Genomic DNA, 21,297 nt, shown 5'->3' with positions numbered 1-21,297 from the left:
ACTGTAAGTGGAAGCATGAAACATTTGGAAAATGTAGAATTTATTGTCAATGAATGTAATTTTGCCTTAACTAAGCCATGCCGAATTAACCACTGAGTGAGTCCAGTTAATGAGAAAGTAATGAATATGTGACTAAACATATTAAATAGGAAGATTGTTCTGTGCTTTTCCCACTCACTCCCCCCTCTTTCTTCTCTTTTATATTTTCACTTATAACAGGTTGTATCTTTATTTTTCTCTAGACAACTTTAGTTAAAATAGTTTAGACTTAGCAGGACACTATTCAGAAAACATATTAAAATATCAATACTACAGACCCTGTCTCCTTATTTGTAACAAGTCATAAAAAGTTCTTTGCTTTCAACATTTCAAAAAAGAAAAATATCAATATTACAATCAAATTAAGCAATAGTGAGAAAAAAATTTGACCTCCAGTAAGACAAATCAAGAAAAAGGGAATTCACAAATAACATCAGAATGAAAAAGCTGTAGTTAGAGCAGAGATTAAATAATAAGAGAATACTCTGAAAAATTTCATGGCAATAAATTGGATAAATTCTGCCCCAATTGACAAACCTCTAGAAAATGCATAATGACTTAAAAAGAAGTAGATAACTTGAATAATTCTCTACATTGAAAGGAAAATGAATGAGTAATTAAAAATTTACCCCAAAGGAAAACACCAGGATTAGATGATTTTACAGATAAGTTTGCCAGACTTTGAAGGAAGAGATCATTTCCCCCAACTTATTCCAAGAGCGGGTATAACTTGAAATCGAACAACACTGTATGAGGTGAGTCCATCATCACCAGTGTTGCTTATGAACACAAATGCAAAAATTCCAAACCACAAATTTGAAAGGTAATGGAACAAATAATATGAGACCTTTAAGGTCAGTGTTATAGACTGTGTGTGTCCCCTAAAATTCATATGGATAAAACCCTAATCCCTAATGAGATGGTATTAGGAGGTAGGGTCTTGGGAGGTAATTAGGTCTAGATGAGGTCATGAGGGTGGAGCCCCCATGATGGGATTAGTGTTCTTACAGGAAGAGGAAGAGGCTGGAGCTCACACCATCTCTCTCTGCATGCACGTACCAAGGAAGGCTAAGTGAGGAGCTAGCCAGGAAAAGGGCCCTCAGCAAGAACCCAACCATGCTGGCACCCTCATCTCAGACTTCTAGCCACCAGAACTGGGAGAAATAAGTGTTGTTTCAACCCCCAGTCTATGGTATTTTTGTTATAGCAGCTCGAACTCACTGAGACAGTCAAGGAAGCAGTCTGCTATAAATTTTCTTATTAGTTTCAAAAATTTGGAATAGAGTTCTTCCTTTACTATTATGTAATCTTAGCAACACTGAACTGGACTCCAAGACTGAAAATGAACATCTTTGCCTTCTTGCTGATTTTAAAGAAAATGATTTGATTGTGCCACTATTAAGAATGTTGTTAGCTGTATGATCTCACTGATATGAGGAATTCTTAATCGCAGGAAACAAACTGAGTGTTGTTGGAGTGGGGGGTGGGGTGGGAGGGATGGGGTGACTGGGTGATAGACACTGGGGAGGGTATGTGCTCTGTTAAGCGCTGTGAATTGTGCAGGACTGTTGAATCTCAGATCTGTACCTCTGAAACAAATAATGCAAGATATGTTAAGAAAAAAAAAGAAGAAGAAGGTAGCGGGAGGGGAGGAATGAAGCGGGGGAATTCGGAGGGGTGGACGAACCATGAGAGACGATGGACTCTGAAAAACAAACTGAGGGTTCTAGAGGGGAGGGGGGTGGGAGGATGGGTTGGCCTGGTGGTGGATATTGAGGAGGGCACATTCTGCATGGAGCACTGGGTGTTGTGCACGAACAATGAATCATGGAACACTTCATCTAGAACTAATGATGTAATTTATGGGGATTAACATAAGAATAAAAAAAAAAAAAAAAAGAATGTTGTTAGCTGTAGGTTTGTTAGATGGACTCCTGATCAGATTAGTGGAGTTCTTTCTGTTTCTGGTTTGCTCATTTGGAAGAGACTTAGGAGACAGAACAACCAAGTGTAGTGAGTGGATTCTGTTTGACTAATGATTCCAATAAACCAAAAGCAGAAAGACAGTTTTTTGAGGTATTTGAGGAAATTTGATTATGGATTAGGTATTAGAGAACAACAATGAATCATTTTAACTTAGGTGTGGTCATGCATTGTGATCATGTAAGAAAGTCTGTTTTTGTATGGTAAAATATGCCTAATATAAAATTTCCCACTTTAGCCATTTTTAAGTGTACAAGTTCTGCAGCATTAAGTGCATTCACATTGTTGTGCAACCATCACCACTGTCCATCTCCAGAACGTTTTTATCTTCGCAAGCTGAGACTCTGTTCCCCATTGAACACGAACTCCTCAGCCCTCCCACCCCAGCCCCTGGAAACCATCCTCTACTTTCTGTCTCTATGAATTTGACTCCTCTAGGTACTGCATGTAAGTGCATATAATATTTGTCTTTTTCTGAGTGGCTTATTTCACTTTGCATAATGTCTTCAAGGTTTATCCATGTTGTAGTCTGTGTCAGAATTTCCTTCCTTTTTAAAGCTGACTAATATTCCATTGTATACATCTACCGCATTGTTTATCCATTCATCCATCAATGGACACTCGGGTGACTTCTACTTTTTGGCTACTAGGAATGCTGCTAGGAATATGGGTGTACAAGTATCTGTTCAAGTCCCTGTTTTCAATTGTTTCAGATACCCATGTATACTTAAAAGTGGGATTGCTGGATCATGAGGTGATTCTGTGTTTGAGGAATTGCCAAACTGTTTTCTACAGCAGCTGCACCATTTCACGTCCCCACCATCAACGTGCAAGTGTTCTACTTTCTCCACATCCTTGCCACCGCTTATTGAGAAAGTGTCCGTGTTTGTCATGGATTTATATGAAGTAGAGCTGAAGAAGAAGAATTACTAGTCACTCATTGCCTACAGAGCAGCCATGCCCACCCCTGGCACTGCAGGTCCCCACCAGCTGACAGGCAGTACGGCCATCAGCTTGGGCTGCCTTTGTTCTTAGCTGTGACTGTGCCTGTATGTGCCATGTGTGCCTATAAAATTTCCACTATGTCCCTGAAAGACTTTAAGGGAGAAAAAGGAAAACACTCTGATTTAGTGATATGTACATATGTAATAAAACTGTTAGTTTTTAAAAGGCAAGAAAATGCTAGACATTATTCATGATTCTCGATCCTTCTTGGGCAGGAGTGGGGGATGGCACCATAGTCTTGGTCAATGTTCTGCTCATGTTCTGGTTTTTAAGTTGGGTTGCTGGTTTCCTTAGTTCCTTATTATGATGCCTCATTACCTCCATAAATTGCATATGTATATCCTTTTGTATATTTAGTATGACATAACTTACATTTTTAATCCTCAACTACTAACTTTTATTCATTAGGGCTGTGGTTCCTACTTGTTGGTCAAAGGTCCAGTGCTGGTCTGAAATTTCAGCTGGTATAGTCTAAGGCAGAAAGAGAGAATAGAGTGAGTTTTATAAAGCTAAATTTATTCAATTTCAAGGATTGTATATGTTCTTCAGTTATATCTTCTCTATTTTATTTGGTGTTAAGAGAAACTTCAGAAATGATCATAGAGTTAAAAGGATGCAGTTTGTTGTCTGTTTTATTGTCTTTACAAATGGCAAACAGAAAAAGTAGATGACCTTGTATAAGGTCATTACCATTGAAAAATATTTTCGCTGGTCCTTGAAATGAAAAATTCTAGGAATTATTGCCTCAGAGAACACAGAACTGTATTCATTAGCCAAACACCAAGGCTGATGACACTCAGTGTAGTGATTTTACACAGAATGCATCTCTTCAACTTAAACAGGTAATTTAGAGGAACCATTGATCGGCCCTATCTAAAGACTCCTGAATAAATCTGAATTACTCAGTGGAGACATACTCTAAGTCTGTAGAGCTAGATTCTCAAATATCAGCTGATGATGATCACAACTAACATTTGAGTTAAATACTCTACCATTGACTATTTTGTAGAGATTGTCCCACTTAATCCTAAGAAATTTGATTATTGCCATTTAACTGATAATTGAAACTTTGGCTAATGTCTTGCTTAGCATCACATAAGTCAGAAAAAGGGAGCTAGAATTCAGAACCAGTTTGGCAGTATGACACTTCATCAGCACTCATAGCTGTTACTTAATTGGATACTGCGTGTGGTGCCACCCGTGAAAAGCTAAAATGCTAAGGGCTGCAAAATAGGTCCTGAGTGCTGAATCCAGAACTCAGCCTGGTCCCTTTCAGTACCTCTCATATTTTGAATTTCTGATATTTAAATAGTCCGGAATCCTAGAGCTTGAAGGCAGGGGATGCAAAGCTCACTGGAAACATTACAGTTTTACCACCCAGGTCTTCAAATGCACATGTAGGCAGTGACCTAACTGCATTTCTTTCTTGTGTCCCTATGAGACATCAGCAAATACATTATGCAAATTCAGTTGGAAGCAAAAGACTAGGGGAGAAAAGAGTTCCAAGCAAACTCCAAGTGCCTGGTGGCTGAGGTATCGTGGGAAGAGGGAAGAAGATGGTATAGTTTCCAGCCAAGAGGCATAAAGAGAGGTTCAGAAGACAGTGGAGTGAAGTTTTTGAGTGAGAGAGCTTAAAACGAGGTGGGGGGGCAATCAGATTCCTGAATCTCCTCAGAGAAAAAGGAAAGGCAAAAGAAAATTCGGAGTGCTTCAAGATAATGTTGTCTCAGTAAAGGGAAATAGGAAAATGTTCATATAAGGCAATGTGTTCTAATTCATATTGTAGTGAAGTAAAGGCTTTGAACTATGCTCCTGTTTTCTCATTTTTAGATTCTTTATCTCTTCACATTTGTCTGTGAGCATTTGCCAGGACTCCTCCTCAGTCATACATACTGCCTCCCAGCATTTCAAAATCCTTAAGAATTGTATGCGGTTTCTCCCCTTCCTAGCAAGGTCAGACTTCCCCTTCTCTTTCTCTCATCCTTTCCTGTCCTCCCTTTTCTTCTTGTGTCAGTTGCCTCTTACTGTGTAACAAATCACTCCAAATCACAGTGGCTTAAAACAATGGGCTGTCATCTCCCACAGTCTTGGGAAATGACCATGTTCAACTGGGTGATTCTTATGCAAGGTCTCTCCTGCAGTTGCAGTCAGATGCTGGCTGTGGTTGGAGTCCCCCAGCATCTCCACTGAGTTGGGCATCTAAGATGGCATCTTTATAACAGGTGTGGTGCCTCAGCTGGTGGTTGGAGGCTGACTGGGCTCTTCCCTCTCTCCCTCCGTCTGTGTCTTCATGTACCATACAGCCTCACTTCTGGTTAGCTTGGGCTTCCTTACAGCATGGAGGTTCAGAGTAGTTGCACTTCTTACATGGTAACCATCTTTCCCCCAGATAAGCATTCCAAGCAACCTAAGTGGAAGGAAGTTCAAAGCTTGGAAGTCACTCAGCACTACTGTTGCTGCATTTTATTGGTGCAGAGAAGGTCACAGAGCCCACCCCAGGGGAGGGGGGACCACCCAATGGTATGAATACAGGGAGGTGTGGGGATGATGCACTTCTCCAAACTAGCTACCACATTTCTGATTTATTGAAATCTCTGTTTACTCCTTATGACCAAAATGTCTTAAGTTACTGTCTTATATCTTGTATCACATCCATGATTTATGATTTCTTTTTTCTAGTTGTTGTTTATATTAATAGCAATTGAAAGACTTCTTTGAGGAATTCTTATGCATTCTTTCAAGTGTATCTTAATATATTTTTACTTATTGCTATTAAAATTTAAGCACCCAAAAGGCCCTATAAAAAAAAAGCTATGTGACTGCTTTTTGTTGTTTTGTTTTGTTGGGTTTTTGTTGTTGTTGTTGTTTTTTACAAAGTCCCTTTGGGAAATCAGATTTGATTCACTTTTTAACTACTGATGATAACATATCACACTTAAAAGGCAGATCAGTTTTAGGGAAAAGCAATACACCCTCATGTATGGGTGTCCTTTGGTGAACTCACCAAAAAGATTGCTTTTCATGCTTAGCCACTAATTAGAAAACCTGTTCTCTTGTTGGGACTGAACCATGGCTTCCTTTCTGGTTAGATTTTTTTTTTAATTTTTAAAATATATATATATTTAATATATATGATAAATATATATATAATTTAATAAATATGTAAATATATATTTGTATATATGTATTAAAATATATATATATATTTTTACTTATATCAAGCTCTTACTCAAGCCAAAGCTTATTTTTTTTTTTTACAACCCTCCCGCCAAAAAGAGATAACTTGAATCTAAAAGATTTAGCATAGTCCCATGGCAGTTTCAGAAGCTCTATTTAAAACCTCCTACCTATAGATGGCTTAGCTTTCCTTAGCTTCCACAAATACCATTGAGGCCTTAGGTTCTTATAAAGAGTTATTGGCTTTTTTTTTTTTTTTTTTTTTAAAGAAGCTAAATCTCCAAAGCTTCTGGTGATTATGGAGAACAACATATGTGGGAGAAAATGGGCAGTTGGAGGTGGCCAATAATTTGATTTTTTTTCCCCCTACCCACAGCCCTGGGAACACTCTGCCATAAAGGATTAATTTGCTCATGAGACTTCACCGCGGTTGCCATTAAGAAAAAAACTAGCAGGAACAGTAGGGTAGAAACGTTTCCAAACCCTGGAGAAAAGAGTCAAGAATTTATGGTGGGAAGCAGAGCAGTCCTTTTTCTCTTTTACAGCGTTTATGAGTTAAGCATCTGAGGTTGATACCACGTGTCTCACACAGGACTTTACATAGAAAACTGGAAGCTGACTCTGAGAAATGATCATCAGTGGTTGTAGTTTTCTATAGTTTCTCTTGGTGCAGGGGAAAGATTTCATTTAAAAAAAAAAAAGATTTCAGACTCCATTCTTTCCCAGTTTTTAGAAAAGCATTAGAAAAAATAGCAAGGTATATTGTTGGTCATTTGCTTCCACGTGTCTATCCTTACACTTGGGTTCCGCATGCAGACTGAGTGGAGGGGCCCTGGCCTCAGAGGCCGGCAGCCCTCCCTTTGTTCCGGGAGATGGGAGGGCAGTGCATCTGGGTTAGAACGGCATTTTCTCTGAAGCTTTACCCTAAACCCCTCCACAAAACTTTCTACGGAACAACAGGCAAAATGCAAGGACCCTTGGATCTTTCAGGCTGAGGCTGAATGCACTGCTCACCCCACTCCCACCCTGAGGACCCCTCCCAGAGCTCGCCTCAGGGCTACCCTGGGTCATGCCAACTGCTTGATGGGGGGAGATGACCAGACCAGAGGGGGCCAGGCAGCAGTAAGGAAAGGGGGCCGGGAAGGGGTGGCCGGGGCCAGGATCACCAGGGACGTTCTTACTCATCGTTTTCCTCATTCTCACAACTTCCTTGGGAAGCCCTGTTAATTCCTGCCTTTGTGGGTGAGGAAAACTGAAGCCAAGAGTTTAGGTAACTCGCTTTCATGCAACTTACTTCAACCAAGTACGTAAGGTATTTAAACCAAGTAAAAATCTAAGAATTTTATTTAATCCTTGGGTAAAATGAGCGATTTTAATCTCAGCCCATCTGACAGCACAGCCACTGTTGGTTCTTGCCACCCCGCCGCCCCCAATCCCCCTCCTAAGCCAATGGTAACCGGTAATCCATTTATGAATGAAAACGGGGCAGCTTTCTTGAGGTGAGCCTGTGGCACTTAGTCAAGTAACAATAGTTGTCACTCTCTCTTGTTTAATCTTATAGTGGAGTACGAGAAGGAGTTCTCCCCTGGCCAGCGACACCACAGAGAGTTCAAGTTCAACTTATCCCAGATTCCTGAGGGTGAGGCGGTGACGGCTGCAGAATTCCGAATCTACAAGGACTGTGTTGTGGGGAGTTTTAAAAACCAAACTTTTCTTATCAGCATTTATCAAGTCTTGCAGGAGCATCAGCACAGGTATGAAGGCTCAAGGAATCCCAACGGGTGGGGCTGGCCCCCATTTCTCACCCTGCCATCATCTAACCCCGAGTATGTCTGTGGAAGGTGATTTGGAGTTCAGGGGCAGGACATGAGCATGATGAGGGATGTGTTCTGAATGGTAGTGTTTAGCCAGCAAGACAATTTTTTGTTATTAAAATGAAGATTTTCCAAATAGTTTTCTTTTCCTGAGCAAGCCAATGGACACTATTAACTAAGCATCCTTTGTGATCAGAGAATATATACCTTATTGGGGATAAAACATTTCCCACTGTTGCTCAGTGCCTACTTTGAATAATGGGTTAGGGTGGCGAAAATAAATGCATACATGGAAGTCATGTAAGGGTGCTTACAAATGATACTAATTCAAGTTAGTGGAAAGCTGTGTGTTTGCATATAATATATACAAATATATGATATAGTATATCTGTGTGTGTGTATGTGTGTGTGTCTCGAATGTATCTCTTCTCATTTGGATACAAGGGAATAATAGACTACCCCCCCACCCACGTCTGTAATATTTTTGTTTTTTGAAAATGAGGCCAGACTCTTTTTACAAAAGAACTTCAACAGAGTATGCTCTTGGGGCTGTCCACCAATGAAGAAGAACTTCCATGGAGGGATTTCTGGAGGATTAGAAGGGTCAAGGGAAGAAATACTGCAACAGCTAGTTCAATCCTATAGCACACAGAAAGCAAGCCAGCGACCTTGACTTGTGCTTAGTATTTGGGGGTCAGTCAGTTCAGTAGTCAGGTGAGAATGGTGGGCCTGATGCAGAGATGAGCACCACTGCATACTTAGTGCACTTAACGTATAAACACAGCATGTGGTGGGACAGCCTGGCAATTACATGGGAAATAGGCAGATAACAATCAAAGGAAGAGAGTACAGAGAGGGAGGGAACCCCACATTTACAAACTCTGCAAGGGATTTGTCAGCTTTCGTTTCATACACCAAGTCAAGATTCTTGCTTTTGGTCTTGGAAGTCTATTGATTTCCCAAGGATGTCCAAAGGTTTAGGAATGACTTTGGTTTCTCCTGGACTTACAGATTTGTGCGTAAAGCTCTGCCACAAATATGCACACTGAAATAATAACGAACATTAACTTGCCCCATAAAAGGCTTATTTTGAGCGCATTGCCAATATTTGGCCCTTGTGCATATTCCAGTGTGTAATGAGGGAAAAGAAAGAAGAAGGAGACACATGCCAGGCTTTGGGGACACGTCATGGTGTTGAATATATGCATTGATGGTTGTATGTGAGTTCTTAGTAGGGATAGTTATAAATAAAATATAGCCACTGTGGTATCTATAACAGACCAACATTTCAGAATGAAGGGAAGGTTTTCTGATGTCTGATTTTTACCCCTAAATACAAGTATCATCAGTGACTTAACCGTTAAGGGCCTCTTTTGGAATAATAAATTATTCACTGGTAGATTTTTGTCTTTTCATATTTCAGAGAGAATTGATACTCAGTGTTGATTCCTTGGGCCTGCTTTAGCCATTGATTTTCAATCTGCCTAATTATCTGTCCACTGCATTTATCTGGTGGAAATAACCTACTAGTACCTTTCTGGCTCAGACATTTGTTTGGAATACATGGTTTTCTCTGTTCTGCAGAAAAGGCTTTATAGTGAAAACACCAGATTGGGATTTCTGTAACTATGGGATTTTTCAAAATTATTATTATTTAAAAAATAGAGCTAGCAGACCATTTGTAAGGTTTATATTGAACTCCAGCCAAAGATGAACAGCTGCCTTGTGCTTAAAATGGTGGTGTCATACTTCCTCGAGGCCAGCAGTGAGTTTGGAAAACAAAATCCCAAACAGTCCCAACCTTTGATGACTCTGTCAAAGCAAACTTGTAATTTCTCTGCCTTCTAGGATAGGAGTATTTGGCGATTGGGTGTGTTTAACTTCTGTGCATAGGGAAGGGGGAATACGGGGAGGATTGGGAGAACTTCATGCTTTTGAAGGGCTCCAGGTTGGCCAACAGGAGATTTTCTTTTCTTATCGGTGGGCCAGGAGCCCAGGCCTCCTGCTGTCTCCTGATGTTCTTCCAGAGGCCTCCAGATTTAACTGCAGGACTCCTTCTGGGGAAGGTTTGATCTCCCCATCTGTACCGTCTTGGGGTGTCCTGGCTAAAAATGATCCTCCAGGCTTGTGAAGAAACGTATTTGTCTAATCTGTGTGTAAGTGAAATTTGTAGTATTTGATGGATTAACTTAATATAACAAATGTTTGTTTTGCAAAAATAGTTGGCCTCCTTGAAAAAGAAAAATACAAAAAGGCAGGTTTTTCAATGCTGAGTCATACCTCAGCGAAGGCAGAAGAAGTTATGTGTTGGGCCTCTTGATATAAAAGGCAGCTAAGAAGCCTAACCCAGGGCATGGTCAGAAAAGATTCTTGGATGATAGGCCATTGCTGTGAATTCTGCAGAAACATATTCCTCTTACCGATAAGAAATCACTGGACCAGGTAAGTTCAAAAAAGTGACTACCTGAATAGATGGTGCTTTGAATAAGAACAGGGAAACATTTGATACTTTATTCAAAACCTGAGAATAAGCCCTGAGATAGAATCTAAGACCTGAAAAGATCTGGAGCACCCCAGTAGAGCAGAGTTGGATCAGTAACCCAACAGCGTGCACAGTTAAATCAGAGTAGCAGGGGTGTTAATATCTGGTGTTATAAATCATTATGTTTTTATGATGACACTGGTAAAAATTGGCATTTGCATAGCACTTAGAGTTTGGAAAGAGTCTTCTCACCTCTTCCCTTGCTAGGATTTAACCACTGACGCCATCAGATAAGCAGGGCAGGCATGTTACCTTTTAGAGAATGAAACATGGCACATATGAATTTTGCCAAGTCCAAATTAGGCCTGCATTGTTGTCTGCTGTTTCCCAAAAGTCACCCCGGTGACATGGGGTCAGTCCCAAGATAAAGGTGAAGTGCGAGAAAGAGGTAAGCAATCCCCTGAGGGCATGTCTCTCATCTCCATCTGCTTAGCTGCGATGCAGACACCCTGAGGATGCTTCTGTGTGGCTGTCCAACGAGATGGCTCTTAGCTGTGACGCAGACATCCCAAGGATGCTTCTCTGTGGATGTCCAGCGAGATGGCTCTTAGCTGTGATGCAGACATCCCAAGGATAATTCTGTGTGGATGTCCAGTGAGATGGCTCTGTTGGGGGTGCAGATGTGTCAGTTAGAATTCAGGCCCTGGTTCTTTGACTTACCAGGCTTTTCTATTCTTGATCTATTGAGCAACCATTCACCTGTTAGCAACTTTTCTAGAGGAAGGGTGTGGACGAAAAAAAAGACTAGAATAAATTTTATATGAAAGTATTTGTACTTATTCTGAGTGTTATCTATTTGTCCATTGACTTTACCACGTTCTCCCACAATTCATACACACTAAGCTGTCTTCGTGCTTGAAGTGTAAAGGCTGCTCTGAATACCTTTGACCTATATTTATGGTGGTAGCATGTTGCTTTTCGGAACATGTACTCATCATCTTTACTTTTATAGCACCTTTCAGATTAATAGTGCAATTTTGAGGCCTTTCAAGAATACCATTTTCATCTACATTTCTTATTTGGCTAAAGACACTCTTTTACTGTTCTTAATTGAATTTTGTATAATTAGAAGTCAAAGTCAAACAGCACCTCTTGAAAGCCAGCCAGAAATGTTTTCAGTGTCTGAAAGATGGCCCTATTTGGTACATGAATTAGCCCACTTGCTCCTGCTAGTTTTGAAATTCCATGTTCTACTCTACGTTTTGGCATTTGCATTGCTGGCGGTGATGGTCTGTCTTCCGTGTATATGATAACTTTTCTGCGTTCTATCATGGTGCAGTCTGTGGAAGACATGTAGAGCGAGAATTAATTCCCAAATTTAAAATTCAATTCCTCCTGGTGTAAGCAATATCACAACCTACTCCTCTGTTTCAAAACAGGCAAAGTTTTCTTTTCTCACTTTCTTTCTCTTTTTCTTTTTTTAGTTCACATGTTTTATCTTAACTTCATTATCCTTAGGATGTGAAGAAATGCATCTTTGAATCAAGGGAACAGGGCAGTGCTGCATTAGAGATGGATTTTGAAACTGAGAAAGATTTCTTTAGGTCACCCAGAAGCCATCTAGTAGAGTCCCTGGGAACAATCCCAGACTGAATTATTGCTTAAGCTAAATTTTTGACAAAGTTCACCATTTCTTACCTATTTTACAGATAGAATGTAATTGTTTCAGGAGAGAACATAACTGTCAAAGGGCAAAAACACATTTTTCCAGAATTTTTCTTTTGATCATGTTCCTCTGAACCATTCACAGAGATAGAGAACACAGGAATAAGTGAGGGAAGGGGAATGAGAATGAGTTCAGGTTTGGACATGTTTGAGACAGGAGTAGTTGCCCAAGAGGCAGTGAGATATGAAGCTTTTTAGCCCAGCAGAATGAGCTAACTAGAGTAGTAGATATTTGAGATCCTAAGTGAACTAGTGAAGTAGACTAAATAGCCTAGTTGTGTAAGAATAGAAATACATAATTGACCTAGTATCATTTATATTGAAAATACTATCCTTTTTCCATGCACTTCAGTGGCATCTTTGTCATAAATCAGGTGACCATGTATGTGTGGGTCTGGTTCTAAGACCTGTATTCTGTTCCATTGGTTGACTTTTTCTTGTACCAATCTTAGACTCTTCATTCTCTTAGTTTTATAAGAAGGCTTGATAACTGGTGTATAAATTTTGAGACTTTCTTGCATTCCCACATAAATTGTAAAATCAGCATTTTAATTTCTGCAAAGAAATTTGCTGGGCTTCTGATTGGAATTGCATTAAATCTAGAGAGCAATTTGGGAAGAACTGACTCTTACTAATATAGAATGTTCCAATCTAAGACTGTGGCATTTATTTAGGCTTTCTTTCACTTTTCTCAATAATATTTTATAATTTTTTGTGTCTTTAATATTTTAACTTATAGATCATTAGAATTATTTTTTTTTTTAAAGATTTTATTTATTTATTTGAGAGAGAGAATGAGAGAGAGAGAGCACATGAGAGGGGGGAGAGTCAGAGGGAGAAGCAGATCCCCTGCTGAGCAAGGAGCCCGATATGGGACTCGATCCCGGGACTCCAGGATCATGACCGGAGCCGAAGGCAGTCGTCCAACCAACTGAGCCACCCAGGCACCCTAGAATTATTTTTTTATAGAGCATTAGAATATTCCAGGTTTTGAAGGTTTTTTATGCTATTGTAAATAGTATTTTTAGCTTTTAAAAATTTCGGTGTCTAATTGTTTTTGCTCACATATAGAAATACAATTGATTTTTGTATATTGCTCTTATATCCAGCAACCTTGCAAATTCGCATAGTCATTCTAACAAATTTTTGTACAAAATTTTGGAATTTCTATAAATATAATCATGTCATCTATAAATATCAGTTTTATTTCTTCTTTTATAATTATTATATTTCTTCTTCCTCTATTTTTGTTTTATTGTGCTGACTGGACATCCAGTACAATTTTGAATTTGATTCAAAATTTTGTCTCAGATTAGAAATCCATATCAGATTTTGAATCTAATAGGAGAAAGATTTAATATTTTCACATTAAGGATGTTTGCTAAAAATGTTTTTGTAGATACTTTCTAGAATAAAGAAAGTCTCTATTTCTAGCTTGCTAAGAGTTTTTAATATTAGAAATTGGTGTGGAATTTTATTAAAAAAATTTCTGATCTTTTCCGCTAAGTGTTAATGTGATATACTACATTAAATCATTTCCAGTGATTCCAATGATTAAACCAACCTCCCATCCCTGGAACAAGCCCACTTGTGATTTATTATCCTTTTTATATAAGGCTAGATTCAAGGATCATGTCTGATAACTCTATTGCCTGGATCACCTATGGGTCTGTTCCCATTATCTATTTGTTCCCTTGATTTTTCCTCATTTGGTTTTATTTCTTTGAATGCCTGATAATTTTTTTAATTAAATTCTGGTCATTATCTATGGAAAATATTTATAGATACTGTTATCTCTTTCCAGAGTGGATTTCATTTTCTTCTGGAAGGCAGACAAAATACAGGGCGATCTCCTCATTCTTTTGTTCCAGTTGGGGGTATTTAAGGATCTGTTAAGGATTATCTGTTTCTGGTTTCTCCCTTTCTCCTAGAGTTTAGCCCTTTAGGGGTCTCAGCTGAAGGTCTAGGTAGGATGTTTACCAGAGCTTCTCTCTTCCTTGGTGGGCTCTGAACTCTAATTTTTAACTCCCCAGCATTGAGAAACTGCCAAAAACTCTGCTTAGCTTTTTGTCCTCTAAGCAGTTTCTTTCTGCTTGTTTTCTCAGCTTCCTACTCCATGCGTGCACAGCCTAATATTTGGCAAATCTCTCAGATGGAAATGTTGGAGTTCAAGGCAGCCAGGACTTGAAGAGCCAAGGTCTTATAGGAAGTGAACCCAAACTTCTGAGTTCACTTTTATGCAGCCCCTTTCTCCCTGGGACCTTAGTCCTTCAGGTCCAAGCTTCCTGAAGCTCCAATTTTTGTTCCTAGCCAGTGATATTACTCCAAGCTCTAGGCTGCTGCTCCTTTCTGTTTGATACTCATGCATCATGCCAAGAAAGATCAAATCCCCTGAAATGAAAAGGCAATACAAAGACGATACAAATGCAGGGCTCACCTCCATGTATTTTTCTTCTCTCTGTGATCTTGACCCATCAAGTGTTGACTGCCTTGGTTGCTCTAAGATGACAACAAACAAGTTTATTTTTTCAGTTGTCCTTAGTGGGAGTGTTAGTGTGATACATCATAACCAGAAGGCTATGTCTTTGAAACATAGGATTTTTATTATTTTTATTTTGAGATCTTTATAATGAATCCCCACAAATGTTGATATGTGATTCATTAACCAAATGGTGTAGTTCGGGAAACAAGACCCGAACCTGGCAGTCGATCCCGTTCCAGGATCTAGAAGAGTAATTTGCTTAGAATAGCATTTCTTATGGATTGATTGCTCTACGAATGCTGTTGGATTTTCGGTGCTGCTTGCTGAAGTGAAGCGACGTGAACCTTTATCTTCACTGAGGTATAAGTGAGATACCTGAGACTGTGTTCTTTTTTGAAGAGAAGGGCAAATTTGAGAAAGCCAGGACAGGAGAACCTCATTGTAGTTGGGGCAGAGGGAAATCAGAGCCTTTTATCGCTGTGCCCAGCCGCACCTGTTTCTCTTTCCGTATCTGCCTTTCACAAGTTTGATCCTCAGGGACTCCTGAAATCTTACTTGCTGATTTGATAATCTCTGGCATGCTCAGTGTGGGCCTCAGGTAAGCATTGAGCGTTTCTGTATTTGTTCCTTTGCCCCTGAAAAAAGGGGTAATACAACTGACCCACAGCTCAGGTTATGTAACTAGTTAGTCTTGTCTCTTTAGTCAAGTCCTATTATACCTAGAATGATCTACCTGAAATTAAAGCATAAAGTGCAAGCAGCTACCAAATCTTATTCCTTAGCCTAAGTTCTGCTCTTTGCAGAGGCACAGTGTAGAAGAGAATATTGCAGAGAGGAATTAAGGTTATCATACACAAGAGGTGTATACACTCAAAAGAATGCTGCATTTGGGGGAGAGGGGGAGTCAGGGTGTGGTGGGCAAGAGAAACTGTTGTTTGGGGACGGTTTACCCACTTGGTAAACATGGAAGAGAAAAGAAAATCCGTCTTTATTTCTGGAAACTATGCCTTCTGTAGTATTCTTTCCCAGAAACACATTGCTTTAGTTACGTGCATCTTCTTACCAGGATGTCCAGCCTTGTGGGAGGCCGGCCATGGTGGTAGCTAAGATTATCTTGGGAGACATCTTTTTTTTTTAAAATCCCAGATGAACAGCATTTTTCCTGTTTTGTTTCTCCATATTGTACAGGATATGGAAATGTAGGACTGGTGATGAAAATAAAACATAACGTTTGCACATAACCTGTTTAAAATGTGACAGAACTTCTCATTCAGTCTTGATCACTAGGGCATGTTTCCCAGTGAAGGAGAACATTGTTTTGTTTATGTGGCCAAAGAGGTCAGGTTAGGTAGCCGTGAATTTGCATAAAGTAACCTGCTCTCTCCCTCCCTCCCTGTCTTGGACACCGAGAAACAGGCCTTCTAATAATACTGCTGCTTTGGACTTGATCTTACTTGTGATTCTGATTATTAGTCTAACTTGATAACTCCCTGAGGGTAAGGCCAATCCATAAGACAATCAAACATTTACTTGTGGAGCATTCTACACTTGCTTTGTACTATTTGAGGGAGAGGAGCAAGAAATCTTGAGAGCAATTAGCTTTGAACCTGAAGTCTAAAAACCAGGTGAGGGTAATACTAGTCATATTTAAGGGAGCAGGACTATGCTGTAGGTCAGTGGCTCTCACAGTGTGGTTCCCAGACCAGCAGCAGCATCACCCGGGAACCTTAGAATTGCAAATTCTCAGCCCCCACCCCAGAAACTCTGGAGGTGGGCCCAGCGGTCTTTGTGCTAACAAGTTCTCCAGGGGATTCCAGCATAGGCTGAACTTGAGAACCACTGCTATGATGATGAAAGCAGGTGCAACACTGGAGCCGAGATGCCTGGGTTCAGTTCCCCCCTCTGCACTTACTGGCTCTAGGACTGTGAGCAAGCTACTTATCCTCTTTGTGCCTCAATTTCCCTATCTGTAAGCCTGTGATGGCATGAACAGTATTTACACATAAGAGTATGGTGGTTGTGAGGAGTTAGCATAATTAAAAGCATCTGTGTAGGAAACACCATGTAAGGGCTAGCTAGGTTCATATTCTGTCAGCAGAGTGATTTGTATTTGTTTGTTGAAGATGAAATATTCCATACAGAGCTAAGGTGCCTTTGATTTTGAAACACCTCTGTATACCTTGCTAATCCCTGAGGTGAAATTGGTTAATATCAAGTGGCATAAAATCAACGAGAGCTTAGCTAATTATTTAAGAATAATGTGCATTTGCCCTTTTTACTCAAATCCATGTGTGGGTAGCAGCTTACCCTGAGCTGTGGTGCTCTATTTTCAAATATCCTATTCTTTCCTATCCTTTTAGTGGCATACGTTTAAACATAATCCTCCATATATGATACAATATGTAAGAAGAAAATAAAAACACTTGCTTTACTAATTTTCTAAAATGATTGGCTTTTGACTTCCATTCTCTTTGAAATGTCAGTTTGCCTCATTGCATAACATCAGTTTATCACTCTATGAATGTTGTTTTATATCTTAGTGCACCATTAATGGTGAAGGGATGTTCTAAAGAAATAAAGGAACAAGACCACAGGCTCACTTTATCAAGTATCTCATAAATCTGTTTGCTTCCAACATATAAATTCCACTTTATCAAGAACAGTTCTTTCTAGGAAAGTGGTTAGTAGTAAGCAGAGCTGCACTTTGTTTAGGGCAGTGTGACCTTAATGGGTGCCATTTGTTAGGAAAGACCAAAGCTGGCCACTAGGAGCTCGGGTACTTCCTGCTCTTCTCCAAGGGCGAAAAAGAAAAAGACCCACTGTGTTTGCCAAGGTGCTTTCTACCTCTCAGCGTGATGGAGGCTTGAACTGGGAGGGACCACATGGGGTGACTTCGCCCACACACACCAGTTCTACAGGTCTTATGAGTGACTTGCTGGTCAGTCAACCCTAGCCCCAGGGTGAATTTGTGAAATTTGCTAGAGATTTCTAGGTTTTCTAGAAATCTCTTGTTAGACTTATTGTTAACAACTTAATTTTCCCAGGAAGATAACAGTAGGAGGGAACTCATGCCCTCAAGTAGGATAACACCAAACATAAAATTGTTGTATTCTTGAAGATAGAATGCATGTTCATCATGAAACATGGGGTTCTGTGAGTAGATAGAGAACAAAATAAGCAGTAAATTCTTTCAAAATCCTTTCTCTGGCTTCAGGATTTTCTTTCATGGTATGTTAACTTGAGCATGTCAGTCATCCCAATAGGAAGATCCAAATAATCCAGTCATGGTGGTCACTTTGGCCAGAACTTAAGATTCTTTATCCACTGGTGACACATGTTTTAGATAAGAGCAACAGATCTTGACTGTGCTGAAGTGAGATTTAGAAGGGAACTCCTGTTTTTGTTTTTTTTTTTACATGGCAGAATCAGGTGCCTCTTATTAGAGGCTACAGTTTCACCGTCAAGAGACTACGCAGGCTATATGTCATTGGCGCCAAGTCAATAGATGTGGGTCAGACCCGACCCGTGTCACTGACTTTCATGTATTGGAAGGAAGCACCAAGGGTGAGCCAATGAGTTTGTTCCCTAAAGCTGTAATTCTGTCATTCTTTTTTTGTTTCTTTAAGTTCCTCAGGCTAGACAGAGAATCTTCTGCATGGGAGGAAGAGTAGAGCAAGACTGGGAAGGTCATGGGAGTTCCAGCCGCAGGCAGCAGCCGTCTTGGGTCCCTTCCTGCATGTACCTTTCACCCCTTCCAACCCTGGCCTTGATAGGAGAACCTGCTCATGATTTCTGATCACGTGCCAGTTCTGAGTATTTACCTTACTCTGAGCCCTCGTTCAGGATTTTCAACCTGTGCCTTGTGCTTTTCTGGACTCTGCTGTTTAGATAGGTGATGGCTAAGAGTGTGGGCTCTGATTGTAAATTCTGGTCACCCCACTTAATACCTGTGTGACCTTCCTACACCTAACCTCTGTAGGCTCCATGCCCTCAGCTGTAGAAGAGAGATAGTAGTAGGACCTGCCTTTCTGGGGTCCCCAAGGAATAAAGGAGAGTCTCTTGGTGCATCCCACATATTGAAGGCACAGGGTATATATTTGTTGCTCCTCCTCTATTTTGTGCAGTTATTTTAAGTGCATGCTGTACCTCTTCTTCCTTCCATGGACCTGAGCATCCTCGATTTCATAAACATCAAAATTTGAGGCTGCCTCACTGCGGGTGAGCCACAGAGTTGTTTTTCATCTTTCCGGGCTTAGCTGTCTGCCTGCGTTTGTGTATGCCTGTGGTCTCTTAGGCGGTGAGGACCAGCTTTCTCCTCGTTGCACAGTCAGAGAAGGTGGTGGAGAAACAACTCAGCTGCCCAGGGACCCAGCATGACTAAGGAGCAGGCAGGAGAGAAAGCCAGGCTGCCCGCGTCCATGAGTCCCCACTCGCCCTGCGGATTTCATTCCTTCCACCTCACAATTGTACCCTCCTTAGCGCCTTCCACTTTTATCCCAAGTTTAGTTTTGGATGCATGTTTTCCAAAATAAAAATATAAAATGAAAAAAAAGGGGGGGGCACCTGGGTGGCTCAGTCTTTAAGCGTCTGCCTTTGGCTCAGGTCATGATCCCAGGGTCCTGGGATCAAGTCCCGCATCGGGCTCCCTGCTCCGCGGGAAGCCTGCTTCTCCCTCCCCCACTCCCCCTGCTTGTGTTCCCTCTCTCACTCACTCTCTCTGTGTGTCAAATAAATAAATAAAATCTTTAAAAATTAAAAAATTTTAAAAATGGATTCACGTTTTCCCAAATTAATTCATGCCCTTTTCTCCTTCTCTCTGTTTCTCTCCTTTTTTGGACGACAGACTTCTGTCCCAGCCCGCACTTTCTCTTGTAATAGACTCCCATTTCCTTTTTCATCAACACTACTTTTTCCAAATAAAAGCTCATTCTAGCTCTTTGTACCAGCTCTGCCACACTCCTATCTCGGACTGTATTTTTCTGCATCCTCGTGACAAGTCTTCAAGAATCGTCTGCCAGGTGCGTCACCCAAGCTCTGTAAGCAGCGACAAGTGACCCCCTTCCCTCAGGTGCAGCTTGGTGCCTTGGGAGTCTCCCCGCGTCTTCATTCTGGAGGGTGCCGTTTGGCCGCGGACATGCCCGGGCTGCCTTCGGGACCGGGGCCGCTTTTCCCACAGTGTCTGTGTTATTCCTGGATGAGGGTCTTCTCCGAATTTCCAGAATTTATGTCTTTTTATATCTTCACTTCAAAGCTTTGGACTTGGAGTCCCCTCTCGCTGTTTTCCATGCACACCCCCTGCCTCCCTGCTCACAGTTACCTTGGTGCCGGGGGGGGTGTAATTTGTCAACAGGAGGTATGACACATGCACGTCGTCAGAGAGCACTTTACCCATGGCAGGCCTCCGCGTGGCCCCCCACGGACTCTGGTCAGCAGCTGAGTAAACTCCTTTTCGCTGTACCTACTGTTTTAAGCTTGGAAAAGATGACACTAGAGCTGCCTTCTAACTCTAAGCCATGTAAACAGGAAAATTGTTTCCCCTCAGACAGCTGAGACGTTTAACTCGGGCCTCACAAGTATTTGATGGGGTAGAGAGAAGTTGTATTCACTGGCCACAGGTGGTCTTTCTTAATAAACTCAAGCGGCAGCATGCTGGAATGGGAAACTGAGGCGGCGGGCTTCTCTCCGCTAGCTAGCGCTCTCACTGGCTTTTGATCGAGGTCGCATGGCTGCAACCTCAAGTCTGAGTCTGATTCCCCAGCCGTACAATGGGGATCATGATATTCTACCAGCTCTTGGGGTTGTTTCGAGGAAAGCAAAATGCATGAAAGCGCCTCATAACCAATTTCTTTTTTTTTTTTAAGATTTTATTCATTTATTCGTGAGAGACAGAGGGGGGAGGCAGAGGGAGAAGCAAACTCCCCGCTGAGCAGGGAACCCAATGCGGGACTCGATCCCAGGACCCTGGGATCACAACCTGAGCCGAAGGCAGACGCTTAACCGACTGAGCCACCCAGGCGCCCTATAACCAATTTCAGTGTACAGTGTCTGTATGTAATGCTCATCTTAAATGCAGTGTTCTAGTAATTTTTCTATCCTATAAAAGAGGATTTGAATCTTTCCATGGCCAAAATGGTGCCCTGCCCTGTCCTGGGAATTCCCAGCCATTTTCATGTCAGTGACCCTGGGATGTCAACTCAGATTCAGAGTATCCCCAAAATACACAAAGGGGAGCATCCCCTAAGACTGCTCTATCACGACGTGTGCAGGAGTGGGAAGAAACCCTCACTCCATCTTCTTACAACTCTTAGGGTTATGTTAGTTGAGAACGGTAAAAAATATACATATCTTTTACACATATATAAAAATAAAAAATATGAAATATATAAATATATAAATATATATAAATAAATATATATTAATAAATAAATGTGTGTGTGTGTCTGTGTGTATATAAAACTACTCCCTGTGGAGCCCAATGGAAGGAATGGATTCCAAGTTTGCCTACAAGAAGCCCAGCCACGGCTCATGGCTGTGCTGGGATGAACTTTTTTTTAGAAAGTTCCACATGTGCTAACACTGCACATTTTTAT

General features: G+C 40.9%; 1 protein-coding gene across 1 annotated transcript in view; it reads left to right on the top strand.

Annotated features, from left to right (window-relative positions):
* Positions 1–21,297, top strand: part of BMP6 (bone morphogenetic protein 6) — a 140,381-nt gene that overhangs the window by 103,485 nt on the left and 15,599 nt on the right. The window contains exon 2 of the mRNA XM_081827695.1: positions 7,766–7,958. Within this exon, the coding sequence (XP_081683821.1) occupies positions 7,766–7,958 (193 nt within the window). The remainder of the gene's footprint in view (positions 1–7,765; positions 7,959–21,297) is intronic.

The sequence above is a fragment of the Leptonychotes weddellii genome, chromosome 8 (assembly GCF_054177405.1).
Source record: "Leptonychotes weddellii isolate Sample4059 chromosome 8, ASM5417740v2, whole genome shotgun sequence".
Classification (NCBI taxonomy): Eukaryota; Metazoa; Chordata; class Mammalia; order Carnivora; family Phocidae; genus Leptonychotes; species Leptonychotes weddellii.
This window is presented reverse-complemented; position numbering and strand designations above follow the sequence as displayed.